The sequence below is a fragment of the Passer montanus genome, unplaced genomic scaffold, assembly GCF_014805655.1.
Source record: "Passer montanus isolate IOZ18808 unplaced genomic scaffold, ASM1480565v1 scaffold20, whole genome shotgun sequence".
Taxonomy (NCBI): domain Eukaryota; kingdom Metazoa; phylum Chordata; class Aves; order Passeriformes; family Passeridae; genus Passer; species Passer montanus.
This window is the reverse complement of record NW_024366592.1, coordinates 12,534,935-12,554,677: the sequence shown is the minus strand read 5'-3', so window position 1 is coordinate 12,554,677 and position 19,743 is coordinate 12,534,935. Positions and strand designations below refer to the sequence as shown.

Sequence of the window (19,743 nt, the reverse complement as noted above, 5' to 3'; positions counted from 1 at the left end):
TCAACAATAACTCATTGACAAACCTTTCTCTACCAATTTTCAGTATTAGCAAACCTTTCTCTGCCAGTTTTCAGCTGGGGGAAGTGGAGCAGAAGGAAGAGTAAACCAAAGTAATACATAATAAAAAACAAATTACAAGCAATACATTACATCAATAGAAACAGATTACAGAAAAGTGTCCTGCTGCAGATTCCAAATCCCCTCTGTTCACAAATTCTGTAACCTTGCTGATGTCTGTGTAACCAGTGAGGTTTTAGACACATGGATTCTCAGCCTCCCAAACTCAGAGCTGGCACATACTTCAATAGCTGTGGAGACAGCATGTTCTTCTCCAGGCTGGAATATATCCCTGGGACTGAAGCAGTCAGTAAGAAGGCACTTGGGACATAACATTCACCCAGGTGGACCAGAATGGGGGTGTTAGAAGTGGGGAGACAAAAGAAGGGGTTGAAACCCTGACATGGATTTCTCTGTCTCACAAAGCCACCAGGAGGTTCCCACCTGCAAGCCCAACACTACATGCTGCTTCCTATCAGACATCACACTCAGACAGACACTTTGGAAGGGCAAATTCTCACTGGCTGAAGTAAGGAATATGGAATGTCATTATTATAAAAATAGTAATTTATGCACTATTGTAATAGTAAGAACCCGCTGTAGATAGGAAAGTTGACTTTTGGAAATTAAATTATATGGCCCCCCACTAACGAGTGAGACAACAGGAGAACCTTGACTCCCAAATTCTCAGTGCAGGACACAGCCCTGAGTATGCTGATCTCAGCACATGGCAAGAGAATGGGAATTACACTTCCATGATTTCACTTTCTGCCAGTCACCAGTGGTGTTCCCCAGGGCTCAGGGCTGGGGCCAGTTCTCTTTGATAAATGACCTGGATGAGCGAAGGAGTGTTGATTTGCTTGAGGACAGGAAGGCTCTGCAGAGAGATCTGGACAGGCTGGACAGGCCAGAGAGATAAGGCTCAACAAGGCCAAGTGCTGGGTCCTGCCCTTGGATCACAACAACCCCCAGCAGCTCCAGGCTGGGGAAGAGCAGCTGGGAAGAGCCCAGCAGGAAAGGGCCTGGGCCTGCTGCTCCACGGTGCGTGCCCAGGTGGGCAAGAAGGCCAATGGCTGCTGGGCTGGGTCAGCAATGGTGAGGCCAGCAGGAGCAGGGCAGTGACTGTCCCCCTGTCGTGGGCACTGGGGAGGCCTCACCCCAAGTGCTGTGTCCAGTTCTGGGCCTGGCACAGCAAGATGGACATTGAGGGGCTGGGTGTGTCTAGAGGAGGGAATGGAGCTGGGCAAGGGGCTGGAGCAAAATTCTCATGAGGAGCAGCTGAGGGAGCTGGGCGTGTTTAACCCGGAGGAAAAGAGGCTCGGGGGGACCTTATTGCTCACTATTGCTCCCTGACAGGAGGGTGCAGCCAGAGGTGGGTCAGGCTCTGCTCCCAGGGAGCAAGGGACAGCACAAGATAAAGCAGCCTCAAGTTGTGCCAGAAGAGGTTTAGATTGGAGATTAGGAAAGATTTCTTCAGGGTGATCAGGCACTGGACCAGCTGCCCAAGGAAATGGTGGAGTCACCATCCCCAGAAAAGTTCAAAAAACATGCAGGTGTGGCACTTGGGAGTCATGGTTTAGCCGTGAACACGGCAGTGCTGGGTTAGGGTTGGAGCCCATTATCTTAGAGATCTTTTCCAAGCTTAGAAATTCGATGATCAAAACCATGTTCATGTTTACCTCACATGGATTTATATAAACACACATAAGGGATAACCACACACTAAGCTGGGAAGCAACTTCCATGTTTGACTTGGACGTACCAAACCGTCTCTTACTTATGCATGGGAACTACAGGTAGCAATTGATTTTCCATCATTTTCCCTACTTGTCCTGAGTTTCAGGTAGGATGTAGTAAAAAGAAGGTGCAGGGAGGTGCCATGTCCAGGCAGAATCGGCTGAGCAAAAGACACAGCTCCACCTGCTCTCTGAAATTCCTTGCCTCACATCACGATCTTCACGTTACCCGAACGCCGGTGTTCTCGTGGCTGATTTTAGATCCACTCCCAGAAACTGTCTTCCTAGGAAGCTGAATAAAGAGGCACAGTGTCCCTGCCAGCTAGCACTGCTGTAGGTCTGCTTCCACGTGGGGTCACATGCGAACATTTCTATGCCCAATAACCTTGTTAGCTCCCTTAATGTCATTCATAATGCAAATGAGACAGCGAGCGAATGGCCAGAGGCCCAGAGTGACTAAAGCTCAGCATCCAGAAAGTCTTACATTGCCTCTAGCTCTAAACTAACTTCCCTCCATAACAAGCACCATAAACTTGGCTATCAAAGCTACACATGCCCACTCTTTGTTGTACAACAGGCAGCGATTTGTATCACTGGCTTCTATTTTTAGCATATTAATTAACTACTGCAACTGGTGAGGCAAGTGTCTCCAACTGGAGAGTGTGGCACCATTGTCTGAAGTCATCACCTCATCTCGAGCTATTGAAAATCATGGCAGTGACCCCCCTGCTGATATGAATTTAACCTGACATGCCCACAAAGGAATAGGGGGTGGTGCACCAATTTTGTGCACATGGTTCTCCAGATCACCCTGGACCCTATTAGTGTGGAAAGAGCTCATTGAAAGAAAAGAAGCCACATTGTGCTGGGCCACCTAGAGGGTTGAATAGAAAAGGCTGAGGAAAAGAGCAGGCAGCGCAATAAAAGCCATAATTAACATATTTCCATATTCAAGCAAAGCAATAACTACGTGGAATGTTTGTCAAGGTGCAATGAAAGCATAAATATTAAGTACCGTATCTGAGGGGATGCAGAACAGTCCCCCCCAGTCTCTTAGATTCCACTGAGAAATTCAAAACAAGTTTTTACATGTTATTTTCAATTATAAACCTCTATCTCTGCTTCTACCTTGACAACAAGACAAGCCTTGCCATCCTCACTCAGTTTTCACCCAGGTAAAACTGTCCCCCCTCCAAATTAGGTCAAAAATTTGCCCGGAGATAAAAAAGATAAAAAAAAAAAAAAAAGGTTGGGGGCACAGAGAGAGAACCTAAAAATGTGAGCTGAAACATATGCATTTACTGCAAATTCTTGTAGGAGATGATAAAATCTGAACTACAGGGGAAATTTTATAGAAAGCACTTCTATAAAGTGCACTTGGGCACTTGGAATTATATAAATAGCACTTCCCATCTGAAGCAAGGCTATGGGCTAAATCCTTCTCTGTGCAAATGTGACTAACACACACCCAGAGCCTGCATCTAAAGCATGGCTCTGACTCTAACTTTGTTGTGATTTATAGGTTTATAGTTGAGCTCGATGATCTCAGAGGTCTTTTCCAACCTAATTGATTCTGTGATTATGCCATTCCATGGGAAAAGTACAAAGGAGTCTCATTATAAGTTAAGAGAAGCAGGGCCACAGCGCGTGTCCATGAGAATCTGAGCACATGAACACTTCAAGGGGAGACACTGGGTTGTTAAAAAGCAAAACTTGTTTTACTTTCTATTCCCAGGCAATATACACAAGAAACCACCCCATCCCCATTTTAATATCACGTATTTCCCAAATTACCTCAAAAACAAGTGACCAGCCCTGCACAACCCTACTGACTTCAGCGCTGGAAATAAAAAAAGGCAATGCAAGAAAGAGCACCCTTTGAAACACAGCCACCTGTGGACCAGCCAGCCAGAGTCATCAAGCAAATTCAGGGTACCCTGAACCTGTCCCCCACTTTCAGCCCGGAACTGATACAGCCAGGGCATGAGGAGGTTTATCTGCCAGTGGAACACACGTAATCCATGCCGAGGTTCCACGACTGCGAGCACCGCGGCTGAGCTGTTTTGCTGGCTCTCTCCCAGTCCAGTGGTCTTCACTGCCTTCAAGCCAGGAAAATGCAAGGCTGACAGTCAGGCCAAAGCAGAAGGGAACTGGAGGAAGGAACCGAGAGAGGTCCTGCAAGGGGAAGCCTTAACTTGCAGCCAACAAATAAAACCGTCGGAAGGAGAAGAGCACTGACAAATACCCAGGCTGAACATGCTCAGTGTGTCAAAGTCAGATGGGGGGAACTCTACTTACTTAAAACAACCCATTTTACTGATCTGGCTGCTGGTTGGGCTTTTTTTCAGCAGCCAGTTTTCATCTCTGTAATTTGATAGATATTTATTTACAGAGTTGGAAACTGCTGTCATAAGGAAGGTAATTCTTCCCATGGCAGGAGGGAAAAAGAGAGGAAAAAAAGGTATGTTACCTCCATCAGAAAAGCAGGTAATGATACATTAAAATTATGTAGATAATGGTCACAGCCAGCCTCAGACTTCACCCAGCCAATGCCTGTACTATGAAGACAAGCATGGATCTATATTTAACCATCTAAGTTTAAAAGAAAAGTCTAAGATAAACAATGGAAGTAGTGAATTTAATTCTTGTCTGCTTTGATTCAAATGCAATTCCAGAGTCAGTATGGTACTATTTTTTTTTTCTAATATGTTTGGTTGTATCTGCAGTGGCCATTTTTTTCTCTTCCTCTTGTATTTCTCCAAGACACTGCAAATTTTCCCCACATTAACTATTTTTACTTTTAAAGGCAAAACCAGATGACTCTTCAGCCCTCCAAAGACACAAAACTTTCAAGTAAACCAGGATGCAGAAGTGCTTTCATCCTTTGAATAGGTGGGAGGGCAGACATCTAATTCTGTTTCTCTTGTAAAGCAAAGAGCTTTTGGCCTTTATATAAATGGGTCTGAATTCTCCTAAATGTTAATGCTTCATCACAACCATCCAAGAGAGGTAAAGACAGGGAAACAAGCTAAACAACCTATGCGAAGTAGGAGCACTCACAACAACATGCTCATTAGTTGATGGTAAATACTATTTCTGAACAACTGTTTGCACTGGTTTTTATTTGCACTTATTTTACACCTTCCTAACCAAAGATTAGGATGATGTTAATGTCTGGACCACCAAAACGTCAGACCTGCAGCTGGTAGAAAGGAGGGCAGTTCCTCTGGCAGCTCCAGAGTGATGCCAGCTTGCATCAGCACGTGCTCTCTTTATTTCTTTCCACCTCCTCTTGCCAGACTTGACTGGCCATGAAACATTCCCGAGGCCCTGACTACTTGCTGATGGCACTCGGTTCTTGTGGCTCCTCCATTGGCTGGAAAGCTCAATATACTGATATGAGCTGGAATACGCAAGAGCTTCTTCTTTTGTCTATCAATAAATTAGTGCAAATTATTCTTTCTTTTGCTATGCAAAGTTCCTGCAAACACTGCCACTTTATATGTATTTTCTTTCTTAAGACATCTACATAAAGAAGCCTTTACAGGCTTCATACTTCCCCTCTGCAAAGAACAGGTCCCAAATAAAACTTGTATCACACTTTCCAGGCTCCAGTAACCTACACTGGATGAAAAGAGGATGCAGAGTAGAATTGCCCAGCAGGAATGCTGAGGAGCAAACAGGCCTCATTCTGTGTGGTCACCCTGTAGACCTCTACCAGGGTTGCAGACCTCATCTTGCAGTCCTCACTCAGACAACACTCCCATTGACTTCCACAGAACGTCTGTCCGAAGAAGGATGCAGGATTTGGCCCAGAAGTTAAAAAAAGCCTTCTCAGCTTTCAAGTGTAGATGATTAATGCCCCAGAAACAGTGGGCAGAGGTTTGGCACACTGTATGAGATTGACTTAAAGCTGACATTTTGCTGCTCTTTCTCGGCCTCTGCGCTGACACAGGCGCTGAGGCCTGAGATGCTGGATCCACCATGGACACATCCTACCTGCCACCGGACTCAGCTGAGGCATCGAAAAGACCATGCAAAGGATTTCCAGGGTTTCACACAAGCTGCCTTCTATCTCTGCAAGTCTGCAAAAGCTTCTGCTTCCAAATTTTGGTTGCCACTCAACTAAAATCCTGTGAAGCTCCTCACAGAGATGAGTATCTCCATTACAGCTCCTCTTTCTGAAAACCTGTCATGCACAGGCCACCCTCTCTCAAAAATCATTCCCTTACAGGCTCTCACATAAAAAGGGGTATCCTGCACCAAAACTGTGGCATATACAGGCTCTGAGAGGAGAGTGTAACACAAGTGCATCTGGGACACTGAACAGGCTGCAAGAAAAAATGATGGGCACACCCAAGTGTAAGGAAATAATGCACAGATCTCTTTCCAGCAGCAGCGTGGCAGGCTCTGCACACACCTCTGTAACCACTGTCCTCTCCCAGTCCTTCCAGCAGTGATTCCCTGGCTTGGAGCTCAGCACAGGCAAATGGCCAACCCCTGACAGAACATTTCCAAGCTCTGCAGCACTGTGCAAAGAGACAGAGGAAAAAGGGTGCAGAGCAGTAAAGAGATGGAGGGTTGAAAAGCAACACAAACCCAAAGAGCAAAACAAGGATGGTCTCTACTGGGCTCACAGCTGAACAGGAATGTCCCATGCTGAAGAATCCCAGAATCATTAGGGCTGAAAGGGACCTCTGGAGATCACCCAGTCCACACCCCTGCCAGGGCAGGGTCCCCTGGAGCAGGTGACACAGGAGCATGTCCAGGTGGGTTTGGAATCTCTCCAGAGAAGGAGGCTCCAGGCCCTCCCTGGGCAGCTGCCACTCTTAATATACAGAAATTCTTCCTCAAGCTGAGGTGGAACTTGTGCTTCAGTTTATGGCCACTGCTCCTCATCCTGTCACTGGCCATCACTAAAAAGAGCCTGGCACCATCCTCTGACACCCTCTTTAAGATATTTCTATGCATTAATGACACCCTCTCTCAGCCTTCTCTTCTCCAGACTAACCAACCCCAGCTCCCTCAGTCTCTCTTCATACGAGAGAAGCCATAAGCACCACTTACAGGCCTTAAATGCATCCTCTTGGTGGCTTGAAAATCCAGAAGTGTTCTGAAGGATATTTTGGCTTGCACAGGGAGCCACCAGCGGAATGAGAAAACAATGACATGGTGACAGATCAGGCCATGCTAGTCCATAGTGTCCTCTTACGCACTCTTACTGTACAGTGAACAAGGCAGCTGGAGGAAAATGCCTCTTCCATGCCCTCCTAATGGAACTGGAGACTCCTGAAACCTTTGTGAGTGCAGAGCAATGAAAGAGAAAACTTTATTCAGGGAGACACACAAGCTTCTGTCCTGCTCCGCAGCTGTATGTTCCAATGGGACCAAGGGCAAAGAGGGAAACATTAAAGTTCCAGTCATGCTCATGTGAATCATTAATCACTGCAAGGACTAGGGAGAGGCCGTGGGTTTATATCCACGCAGCTAGATTCAGGAACTGGGCTCAAAATAAAGGCCGAGAAACAGAGAGCGTGCCAAAGTGAGCAAACACGACTGAAAGGAATATGTAGAAAAATGGAATATCACCTCCTTTTGAGGAATGTTCAGATGGAAAGGAGAACAGTGATGAGTATCACCATGATCCTACACATCCAGCACAACACCCAGTAATTGTTCATGGCTGCTTCCCTCTTCATTTGCTGACACTAAGTGCTGCAGGACTGAGATAAAAGCCAGCTCTGTACAGGCAGGGAACACCTGGGAATTTCTGGTAAAACATTTTTGCTGGGAAATTAAATGGAGCAGTTGCTGAAGAAGATCTAAGGCTGGGGGAAAGAAGTTCAAAATATGCCAGATTTTGGATGATACTTTCAAGAAGAAAAGTACTTGAAAGCAGAGAAAGCTGTGCTGAGATGAATCAGGAAATAGAAAGAGATTCACTGCTGTGCTCCAGATCAGAGCTATTAGCCAGGCAGCCAGGTCAGCTTTGGGAATAGTAAAGAGTCAAACCCAGGCTAAAAGCACACATGGGGAGCAAGGGAAGAGGGAGCCACATGTCAGAGGAGGCCTGTTGCTGAAAGGAGGCAAACAGGGAAATAAAACACCAGGCTTAGCCCGAGCTGGCAGACAGCAGCAGCTCTGAAGGAAAAAGAGAAAGAAGAAACAGAGCGGCTGATGAGAGCTCAGCAACAAACAGGACAAGAAAAGGAAATGACAACTGGATCTGGAAGGGAAGTCTGATGAGAAGGGGCTTTTCTTCAAAGAGTAGCACTGAAAGGGAAATTCTGTAGTACGAACAACATTTCCACAATGGAAATTGAGGTAGCAGTTCACAGGTAATGTGGGAATGTGGTATTGAGTGCCTGGGTAAGATCTCTGCTTTTAAAAGGAAAAAGGAAAAAGTGTTGTGGGTCCTCCTCAAAACTAAACAGTGGTCTGTGGACAATGGCATGAGAAGAAAAGGAAATCTCCAGCTAGCACTACAGTGCCCCCATTTGTGGAAAGCTCTGTACTCAGCAATTGTGCTTTCATTTTAAGGGAAGAAATTCTTGATTTGTTGTCTCTTTAAACTCTACACAAAGGACCTCATTTCATGCATTGGAGACATATAACATGAGAAGCAGATCACATGGAGGCCACACACCAGGGAACTGCATGACTGGGCTGAAGGCTGCAAAGGGGGCACTGCTCTGGATCTCAGTAAAAGGACTTCTAGAGCATGAAGCTAACCACCAAAGAATTCATGGAGTGGAAAGAAACCATGGACTTTGGAAACTCCATGGACTTTGGACCACCATCTTGCAATGCTTTGGTTATATGGAAAACTTTAAAGGCAAAGGATTATGGACCAGAATTTGAGACGCCAAATCATAATGAAATTCTAGAGCTCTCAAGAAAATGATGTACTGGATAAAAAAGAAAACAAACCAAAACACTATTGGAGGAAGTGAAAACAACAAAAGAGTGGGAAGATTGTCTTGTTTGGAAGGCACCACGAAGCTGTATTTGAGTTTGATGGCTGATGGTGTGAAGATGCAGGGAAATGTCCATGGGAAAGACCATTTTTTTCATATCACACAAGGCAGAACAGTGAATGCATCCTAAGTAAGGGGAGAAGGCAAAGAAATCACCAAGAGTGATCTGCAGAATTTGAGCAAAATTTCTATTGAGTCCTGTGGTCTTTGGTCTGAAAAGGATCACGCAGCAGTGGGAAAAGAAGGGAAGGTCTGAGCATCATGGCAACCAAAAAGTCATGAGTTTTGATTGAGAATTACAATGAGAATAACCCTAACACAGCCCATATACAAGTCTCTAAAACAGATCAACTGAGGTAGGAAAAATTGGCCAACACTGTAAAAGCAGTCACTACATCTTATATATAAGAAGCAGGCATTCAAACCCAGAAGTTGCACCCTGTCTTCCCTTCCCCTCTGCAAACACACAGGCAGAACAGTTCCTACCACAAAGGACTAGGTATATCAAACTGGTGAATTCAAACACTGAGCCATCCACTACTTGATAATGACTGGAAAACACTGCATGCTGTTTATTTAGTCCAGGTCTAGCTTCTAAGGATGAAAATTCAGAGTACACCTATTTTGTACAAGTAACTGAAGGGAGAAAAATCCAAAGAACAAAGTAACACACACAAAAAAAAAAAACCCAGAGTTCTACAGACAGGTCAAAATTAAAAAGCCTCTCTTCCACAGAGGCAATTATTCTCACAGAAATCTTCAGAAACTGCATTCAGCCATGTGACAAAAAGGGAGTGCAATGGTTCCCTATGAAACACGGTAGTTTTACTGCTTTCTTGGGATGAAGCTAGGAAAAAAATCCAATTATTTTTAAAGAGTAATTACCTTTTAAACTATCATTCCCAGTGCTTCAGGGATGTGGTAGTATCACATAAATGCTAAAATACACAATTTTGCCTTTTATCTGGATCCAAATAATGAAAATAATCCAGTTAATGAAAAGTTTATGAACACATTTATGCAATGCATTAGCTCAAGACATTTTGGGCTAATGTACCAAAACAGCTTCTGTATTTGGAGCTGTCCTTACAAATTATCTGTGGCCCTCTAAAAGAAACAGTGACTGGGCAAAAATAAAACCCAGGATTCTCTAATCCAGTCTTACAAGACTTCACTGCAAAAGCACCACACATGTCAGCTGCACTACGGATCACTACTACAAGAATTCTGCCCAATGCACAGTTTTGGCCTGATTCACAACACCCTTTGCAAACAGACCCATGGGATATAGCTCCCCTTCCCACATTATGTAAGGATGGAGGAGATGAAGCACCATCAGAAACAAATCTGCCCTTCCAACCACACTGTGAGCAGCAGCAGCAGTCAGAGCAGCTGAGCCTACCTGTGGCACAAAGGGCGATGAAGGTTTGTGCATGCTTCCGGATCAAAAGCAACTTGTCTTTAGGGAGAGGCACCTTCCTTAGGATGTGTTCAATGAAATCATGTGGGGTGATGGCTGCAAGGTTCCACTTCAACTTCCCCAGCACCACCAGCTCCCATTCCTGCAGAGGGTGGACAGGGAGAGCAAAAGAGAAGAAAAGCCATAAGCAAGCCTATGCAAAACCTCTGTTTATTTCTTATTATAACTTTATCACTGCTAAATTTGTTTTGTTCAAACCCTTTTTTCCATATGCCTCTACTGCTTGAAGTTGTTGACTTGATTTTTTTTTGAACACCAGAAATATCAGGCTCTACTGAAAATAATGAGACCTGGCAGCTCCTGCCAAGGTTCTATTTTTATTTTTTTTTAATCCAGTGCTGAATGCCCACCCAGAAAGTTTAGACTGCAATTAGATATTGCCAAGGTCACTGTGGTCCTTTCCTAGTAACTTCTTTTAAATGGCCATAGTCTTTACTTTATAGCCATTTAAAGCCCTATGGACAGCCATGCACAAAAATAACTTAGATATACATTCCATTTTTTCAAAACTGGGGAAGTTGGCTTGATGGCACTGCCTCCCAAAACTGTACTCCAATGGTCCTGCAAATAAATCTGATGGTGCTTAAACTACTCCAAGAGAGGCTCTGCAGAAAGGAAACACACACAACACAGCCAAGAAGTAACCTGTGTAAATTATCTGCCAGTAAATCATGTAGGAGCCGTTCCCAGATTCTTTGCACGCCCAAAACTCCCACTGCAATCAAAGGAAAGCTTGGGCGTGTACATAACTACCAGCCATTCCCTGAAATGGGATTCCATGCGCAAACAGCGCCCAATGGCCAGATCCAGCCATGGGGTGCATGACCTGCATGTTTCAACATTTAAATCGAGTTCTGAACACCTTACAGTGCCCCACAGAGCGAGCAAAGCTCAACCCTCCAGCTCACATTTGTATCATGCATCAATTATTAGCTATTAAATAAATTCCATGCACTGATTCCAGAGTCCTGATGATGCCTGATGGAGCTCAGTATGATGGGGAGCCCCAGTTGAGCTGACAGAGCTGGCAAGTCAGAAAAAAAAAAAAAAAAGTCCTTTAATTTTGCAGCCACGGAGACGTCAACCAGCGTTGCTGAGAAACCATAAACATGGACCCCACAATGCCATTTCTGCAGTCGTTTCCCTGAATAGATGCCCACTTTAACAGCAAGTTACTTTCCTACAGACATTCCTGCTGGATTATGACAGAGCCCTCCATGGTCTGAAAAATCTCACATATATGCAAAAGGCCACAGAAACCAGACGGGATTTTTTAATTTCTCCAGAAATCCTGTAAAATGTTGGAACATAACGGCGATTATGTGAACTCAAGGCCTGCTCTTCCCAGCATTACTGATGTGACAGGTTTTGAGAGACAACAGTCAACCCAGAGGACCAAATACAAAGAAGCACTTTAAACACATGCTTAAATCCACATGGCACAAGAAGGTAGGGACACTGCTCTGCATATTTGCACTTGGGGACCCCGTACGGCACTTCCCCTGCCCATCTGTGCCACCAAGGGGACACTTTGTGGCCCTGACAGCCGGGCAGGGTTTGAGGGCAAGGCTCTTTAACTCTGTGGAAGCATGAGCTTGATTATCAACCCCAGCCCCTCCCCAGGGGGAATTCCCAGTGATTCACAGGAAAAATTTTTCAACAACTCAGATGGCTATGGCCTTCTCTCTGACCTAGCATCCATGTCACCAAGGGACCTGGTGTACGTCCAGTGCTCCACATTGTGATGTATACATAATTTATTTCCTTCAGTAATTATAAATTTGCTTTGCTTCCACTGCATCTGAACTGAGAGAAGCAGCAGACACGAGGTAATTTAACTCAGTCTTATCACGCAGGATGGGTCAGGCTGGAAGGCATCACAGTGGGACCTGGTGTCACCTCCCACTCCAGCAGGGCCATCCTAGGGCACAGGGCACAAGATTGTGTCCATTCTGGAATACCCCAGTGAGGGATACTCCACACCCGCTCTGGACAATCTGTTCAGGACTCGGTCACTGCCCAGGGAAGAAGTTCCTCGCGCTCAGGTGGAACTCCCTGGGCATCAGTCGGTGCCGCGAGGTCCCCCGCGGGGACACGGCGGGGACGGAGCCTCCCCAGCCCCGCCAGCCCAGAGCCCCCGGCAGCGCCCGAGGAGGGCAGCGGCCCGAGCGCCGCATGGCACTGCCAGGCGGCTTCGGAGGACAGGGATGTCCCCGCGGGTGTCCCCCACCCTCAGCGTTGGCCCCCGACACTTTCTGGCCATTCAGAAAGGCGGGAAAAGCGTGGGTTTTTCTAAAAGGCGGGGGCTGGGTGGCAAAGTGCTGAGTGCTGTGCCAGATAGAGAAAAGTGCTGTCCCGGAGAGGAGGGAGGAACGGGGCTGCTTACCAGCAGCTCTTGGGGTTTGATGGAATTGTCCGTGTATATGCACAGCTTCTCGGCTGTGAGGGGGATTGTCTCTTTCAGCTTGGAGGCCAAAAACATGCACACCGCCCCCAGCAGCTGCAGATGGCACTTCCGAGTGGGCACCACAGCTAAGAATCTGTCCAAGTAATTCATGGCCAGAGGGAAAACTTCTTCTTCGCACTTCTGCTCTTCGCAGACCTGCAAGTGAGGAGCGTGGGGAGGGAACGATGGGGCGGTCGGGGGGAAACAGGGGTGGGAAGCGAGAAGAAGACAAGGAAAAAATAAATAAATTAGTGAACCCACCAAACAGACCACTACTTCCCTTGCTTTTGCTCCTATTTTTGTTTCCCGGGGAGCTAAATTTTGGGGGAGGGGGAGATCTGGGAAGGCTGTCAATCGGCTTTCACATTCCTTTAGTTCATTCAGTAAGAAATGAATTCAAGACACTATGTGGGAGAGCCGAAAAGCCCCATCCAGCAGCAAGCGAGCAGCCTCAGACTTTTTTTTTTCCCTTTGCGACCCAATTTTTCTTTTTTTATTTCGTCATATTTTCAAAAAATCGATAAAAAATATAAAAACTTCCCCGGCGGTCCCGATTTTGGGGTTGATGGCATCATGGGACGCTCCCCTATCGTTTCCGACAATAGTAAAAATTCCCCCGCCGGGTGTCCCCCAGCCCTGCGCCCCCAATCCCGCGTTATGGGGGAAGGACGGGAGACATAGCGAGGGCGAGGTAGGGTGGAGAGATCCCGAGCCGCCTGGATCCCTTTAGCAGACAGTGAGCAGCAAAATTCTTTTAAAAATTTACAAAAAATCAGAGCCGCGGAGAAAAAGCACAAATCGCACATGAAAACCAAGCAGGGAGTCTGGGCTTTCCAGCCCACGGAGTTTGGCTCGGGAAAGGTCCCCCCCAAAGGAGATCCGAAGGGGCAAAGGATGGCTGGTGGGGCCAGCGCAAGGCAGGCGAGTCCGCGGGGCTCCGGGCCCGCTGCCGCTGCGCCTGAAGCTCGGGGCGAACAGGGGGTTCAGCGCCACAGCCCCGACATACCGGGGGTCCCGTTCCGCGGCGGCGGGGGGCACTCCCGAGCCCCCCGGAAAGCAGCGGGGGCAGCCGGGCTCGGCGCCTGCGAGCAGAGTCCGCATACAGCGCAACATGGCGAGAAGAAGACACGTCCTCCCCACTGCATACGTGGGCACGGAACCCTCGCCGGGCAGAACGCGGGGCACACGGGGCACCCCCCGACCCTCGCCCTGCCTCGCGTGCTGCTTCTTTTTCCCAGGAATGCCTCAATCACAAGCGCTCCCGGAGGCGGATTTTCTTTGCTTTTAATTGCAAATGACTTTTCCAACTCTCCCCCCCCACCACCACGCCGCGCTTCCTCCCCTCCTGCACCCCGCTCCCGGAGCCCCCCGGAAGGGGCGACTTCCCCCGCGGGCTGTCGGTGTCCCCCGCGCCCCTTTCCGCACCGGCTGAACTCCGGAGGGGGACAAGGAGGAGAGGGGATCGACAATAAGAAGCCACCCGGTGATCACAAGAGCATGGGGCTGCAGAGGGAGAGGGGCCGGGGTGCTGCCCGCAGCCGCTCTCCCTCCCCCACTCCGAGGGGCCGGGGTGTACGAACCTCCAGCATCCAAGTGGCCACCATCCTCCTCATGAAGGGCTGGATGTCCTTCTGGACGCACTTGAAGTAGGAGCACTGGGGCAGATACCTTTCCTCTATGGTTAGTAAGTTGTGCAAAACGCGGTCATCGTAGAGCAAGTTCGGGTCAGGCAGAGCTCTCCTCATGGGATCCACCTCGCAGCACAGCAGCTCCATGTTTCCAAAGAGATCTCCCTCTTTCTCTGATGGGAAAGGTTTTTTCCTCTTTTTTTTTTAGCTTTTTTTTTTTTTTTTTTGGGGGGGGGGGGGGGGGGGGGGGGGAAGGGGGGGGGAAAAGGGGGGGGGGGGGGGGGGGGCGCCGCCTGGGGGGGGGGAAGGGGGTGGGGATAGGAGAGGGGTAAAGGAGGAGGGGTAGGTGGGTGGGAGGAAGACGGCAGGGCTTTCCAGCTCGCTCCTGCCTCCCTTGAAACTTGTCTCTCCCTCTCTTGATTTCTAGCCTAAAGTTGAAGCGAAGTGACGCAACTCGCCAGGGCAGGCAGTTCTCTCGTTATTATGGAGAACAGCAGCTGGTCAGACGTAACATCAAACGCTTTTTTTTTTTTTCCCCCTCTATAAGCTAACAAGGAACCAGGAGGCCCTCGTATAGGGACACACAGACACAAATGACAGCTTCTCTTTTGCTTCCTTCCAGCAACCAAATTAAACTCGTTCCACACTTGCCTTCTGAAGGAGCCCGTCCCGATCAATTTCCTTCTCCCTTCTCTTATTGCAAGGAACTGTGGGCGCCCCTCGGTACCCACCCAGACGATGGGGGCGACGTATGAAATACCCTGGCATAGCAGGGCGCCAGATCTATGTCTCGCTCTCCCTGCTCCGGCACCTCCTTAAACGTGCAGCCGGACGGGGACAGAGCTCCGCGCTAACAGCAAACCCCCCAAGAACTCTTGAGGGGTGGGCGTTCCGCGGCGTCCTCGAGGTGAAATCTCACAACCACCACGCTACTTCCTCCGGCACACATTCGTGGTTCGAGAAGGCGAACCGTCTTAGCGTTGCATGGCCACACTGATACAACTTTCTAGGAAATGCAGCGAAGGAGGGAGGAGGGAGAAAGGTTGGCTGGGGAGGAGGGGGGTGGTGAGAGGAGTTATGTCCCACACAGGGTGACTTCCACTCGGCTCGTACTTCGCCGGTAGTCGCTCCCCGCCTGCAAAACGCGACAACTTTCCGAAGTGTCTGCCGGCTGCGGCAGAGCGGAGGCTCCCGCAGGGGAAGGCGCTACCGGGGCGGGCGCGCAGCGGCCGCAGCCCCGCGGGGAGCGGGGTCCCCGCAGCGGCCGCCCCTTAGCTCTCCGGCGGCAGCCAGCGCGGAGGGTGGGCTGGGGGCGGCGGGCACGGAAATACCGCCTTAAAAGTGCGAGCGGGGACTTTGGGGCGCCGCTTCCCCTCCCGCTATTTGCATAGCCAATAGCTCTGGGGCTCTCGCCGCTGCGCGCTGATTGTTACCGGGCAGATTATATTTTAAGGGCGCATGATGCCCGGGCATCGAGAGCAGTCCGGGAGGGATGGGAGAGAGGGAGCCCTCTCACCGGAGCGCACCGCCGGACCCGGCAGCCGCACGGGCTCTGCCGGCACCGGGGGCAAGGCGGGCGAGCGGCCGTTGTTGCCCGCGAGTGGGCACCGGCGCCCCCTCCCACGCCAGCGCTCGCCCTTTGCATCAGAGCGGATGGGAGCGGTGGGAACAGCTGTGCCGACTCTCGCCGGAGTCCAGCAGCAAGGCTGCACTGGCAAAAGCTGCCTGGAACACGGCCCCCGCAGCAAACCCGCCCGTCGGAGCAAAGGGCTCCTTGGGCAGCAAAAAGCCAGCGGGAGTGTCGCCCGCCCCCATCCCCCTGTAGCGGGGGACAGCCGAGAGCAGCATCTCCCCACAAACTCATCCCTGCGCACCCCTCGTCCCGTCCGCGGAGCGCGCAGCCCCTGGGCGCAGCCGAGACGTGGGGAGCCGCCGGGCACAGTGTGTGACCCCGGCGGCCGAGCCGCGGGTTACCGGGACCCGGGCAGAGCTGTGCCAGGCAAGGCTCGCGTTTGACGGGCGGCGAGGAGGGGGCACAGCCCGGCGCACGGCGAGGGCGGCGAGCGGGACCCGCTACGGCGCGCTCCGCAATGAAAGGCTCTTTAACTTCCACCTCATTTCCCCTTCCTGGCTGCTCCTGCGAACAGGGAGCGTGTTGTGTCAGCGCACGTTTTCCTTCTCCAAACTTAAATTCATAAGCGCTCCCGTCTGGCTTTGTAGCCCGACAATGCAGCGATTGTGATTTATGTGGGTTTCGGGGGGGAGGACAACGGGTGTCCCGATTGTCCAGCAGCGACTTTCCGAAGTGGGGTGATGTCTGGAGCACGGCGGGGAAGGGATGCGGGGTCCCCCGTGCCCCGCGATAGGGCGGCAGCCGGGAGAGCAGCCGAGGGCACCGCGAGCCGGCTACGGTGCTGGTGGGGATGTCCCGTTAGGGAAAAAAAACCCCTCCCTCCCTAAATCAATAATAAATGGAAGAGAGCCAGCTCTGCAAGCGGAGGTGGGGTGCGGCTGATCTGCACAAAGTCGTGCAAAAAAAACCCAAAAAAAAAACAAAAAAAAAAACAACCAAAAAACCCCAACCAACCAAAAAAATATCCCCACAAAAAAAAAAAAAAAAAACCAAAAAAAAAAAACCCCAAAAGACCCCCAAAAAACCCAAAAAGAACCCACACCTACCAAAACAACCAAAACACTTTCTCCCGGTGCGACGGCTTTTATGTGCTCGGTGCCCGTTTCCAGCGGGAAAACACCGTCCCTGGGAAGCTCGGCCGGCAGGCAGGGAGCCAGGGACCCGCGGCCTCGGAAGCCAGGGTACCCTAGCTGCCCCTTCGCCTTGTCCCCGTGCCCACGGGCGCTGCCGCATGCGTTTGGAGGCAGCAGATGTTTTAACAGCCTCCGTGTAGAGATTACCGAGTGCCATATGTTAAATACCACCCTTCCTCCGCAAAAAACACCAAAACAAAACAAACAAAAGAAAAAAAAAACAAACCCAAAACAATAACAAAACCACCAAAAAACACCACCCCCCTAAAAAAAGGCAAAAATACCCCCCAAAAATAATGCAACAGTATAGCAGCAAAAGCCACCATTTTCGCACTCACTCCCCTTCTGTTACTGATCTGCCTCGCCTATTTAAAATAATAAATTATTAAATCAAACGTCGCGGGGATGTGCGCCCAGCCCCGGGCGGGCGCTCCCGCGGAGCTGCCGTCGCGGCCGCGGCGGAGCCGGGCTCCCGGGACAGCCGCTCCTCCTTTCCATCCCTGCAGCCCCGAGAGAAGGGGGCTGTGATGCTCCCAACCCCACCGCAGCCGCCGGGTGGCAACACCGCCGGCATTATTTACGTCTTGGGACACTTCTGCGGGGCACCAAGTCCGGCTCCTCATCACGAACCTGACGCGCGGTTATCGTGTAATCGATAATATGTAATGATATTTTATTGGCCTCTGTTGGAGAGCGCTGCAGAGCTCTTGAGGTTTTTTAATAAATCCTGAATTCGTCATAATTCCTATTTATTTAATTTATATTTTCCCAGCAAATCTCAGAGAACCATCAGGAAGATGCTGCAGGGGACCGGATGGGCTCAAGCTCTGCAGAGCAATAGACGTGGTGTAAGTGCGTCCGGCGGCCGCGGGGTTTTTGTTTGTTTAAATGGAATAAGTGTTCCTTTGCAGTGCTTGAAACCTAAAGGCTGGAGTGTGAAACATGAGAATCTGAAAGTGAAACCGACTGGAAGCCAAAAAAGAAACAGATGAACGTGTTTCCACTGTCCAAATTGAGGAAAGCCCCGAAAACAAATAAATACCATGCATAATAAAATGCACAATAGATTTGAAATAAAATTATTCCAGCTTCAGTCCCTGGAAGGAGTCTAGTTTGGGTTTGTTTGGTTGTTTTGTTTTGGTTTTGGTTTTTTTTTGTTAAATGATCTGATTTTCAGCTGTTGAAAGGTAAATCACATAATTCCATGCTGTACATTCAATAGGAAAAACATTATAAAAAATTATCTTTTATTTCCTCTAGTTTTTGATGAAAGACTGGGAAAGGATGTGAATAGCACAGGATCTTCTGGGTATCATCCATGTATTTTCAAGGAGTTTTTAAATTATACAGCGTGGTTTTCAACTCTAAATAACTGTGTGGTGGCAACTTTATGATTAACATTAGACAATGTAAGTATTGAGCAGGTGAAACATACCCTGTAGTAAAACTGTTCTCACTTTATAGGGTGATTTTATGCAGGCTCAATAGTTAACAGCATTAACTAATGGATTCTGTGTGATTGGTTAATATATTTTTAATTAATTACTCCTTTCTGTTTTGTGCAAAGTTTCTTCTTTAACCTTTCTCATTCCCCAGTTCAAACTTTTTCAGAGCAGTAATTAGAAACTGTTTTTATGCAGAGTGCATTACTCCAGCCAGATTTCTTTATTAGGTGAGATGGGAAAGGAGTCCAAAAAAAAGCTTCAAGGATGGTCATGTACCTGGGATTGATGTTTTATGCTGGAAGACTCGATAAATTAATCACATTTAGCCCAAAGAATTCCCAGGCTGACATTACAGCCTTATCTGGCAGGAGTGCCGCGTCCTTTGCAGCCGCCGTGCTCCTCTCCTGGGGGGGCAGGGTGATAAGGCTGCGTTCGTTTACTCGGACATGGAACGGGGAACAGGTGCCTCCCACGCGCCAGGCAGTCAATGGAAAGTGACATTTTTTACCCTGGCATGCAGAACTGTACAGAAACGCTGTCATTCTTTTCTTGGGTTTGGTTTTGGGGTTTTTTTGTTTGTTGGTTTGGTTTTTTATTTGGTTTTTTGGGGCTTTTTTTTTTCTTTTTTTTTTTTTTTTTTTTTTTTTTTTTTTTTTGCTTTTCAAGCAGATACTTGAAAGAGCAAGCACGGTTCTGATAAATTACAGGTATGAACCACTGATATCTATTTCATAACTAATAATATGACAGAATCTCAAGGTGACAATCCCCCCCTTTTTTATTTCTCTTCTCCTCATTGCATATGAATCAGCTTACTTTTCTTCTTAAAATGGCTTTGCCGTTAACCTCTTGCATTCCCTAACTGCTGGCATGTTTGTATCAATCCTTAGTTCAAGAATTGCTTCAACATAAAATGCACAAGTATTTTTTTTTCAGACTGTTGAGACTTATCAATAAAAGACTTTCTGTCCCCAAATCTGCAGCTGATCTCCGATTTTTAGAGCATCTTGCTGTTCCTTCCCTCCTTCCCTCCCTCCTTCCCTCTTTCCTTCCTTCAGTTCCATTTTATTTGCTTTCTGTCTACACTGAGGCAAAGATTGTACATTACATACACATGTGTAGCATGCCCAGCTCTATACAAACAAGGAATAGGAAAACAAGATGTTAAGAGAAAATTGCTCCTTTTATGGGGATTAGGGAAGGGCATA

At 48.5% G+C, this 19,743-nt stretch overlaps 1 protein-coding gene across 1 annotated transcript in view; it reads right to left on the bottom strand.

Annotated features, from left to right (window-relative positions):
- The window catches only part of CCND2 (cyclin D2), a 30,671-nt gene extending 16,119 nt beyond the window's left edge, over positions 1-14,552 (bottom strand). The window contains exons 1-3 of the mRNA XM_039708228.1: positions 14,277-14,552; positions 12,637-12,852; positions 10,173-10,332 (exon numbers count right to left, since the gene is read on the bottom strand). Of these exons, the coding sequence (XP_039564162.1) occupies positions 10,173-10,332; positions 12,637-12,852; positions 14,277-14,471 (571 nt within the window). The 5' untranslated portion in view covers positions 14,472-14,552. The remainder of the gene's footprint in view (positions 1-10,172; positions 10,333-12,636; positions 12,853-14,276) is intronic.
- Positions 14,553-19,743: the final 5,191 nt, after the last annotated feature.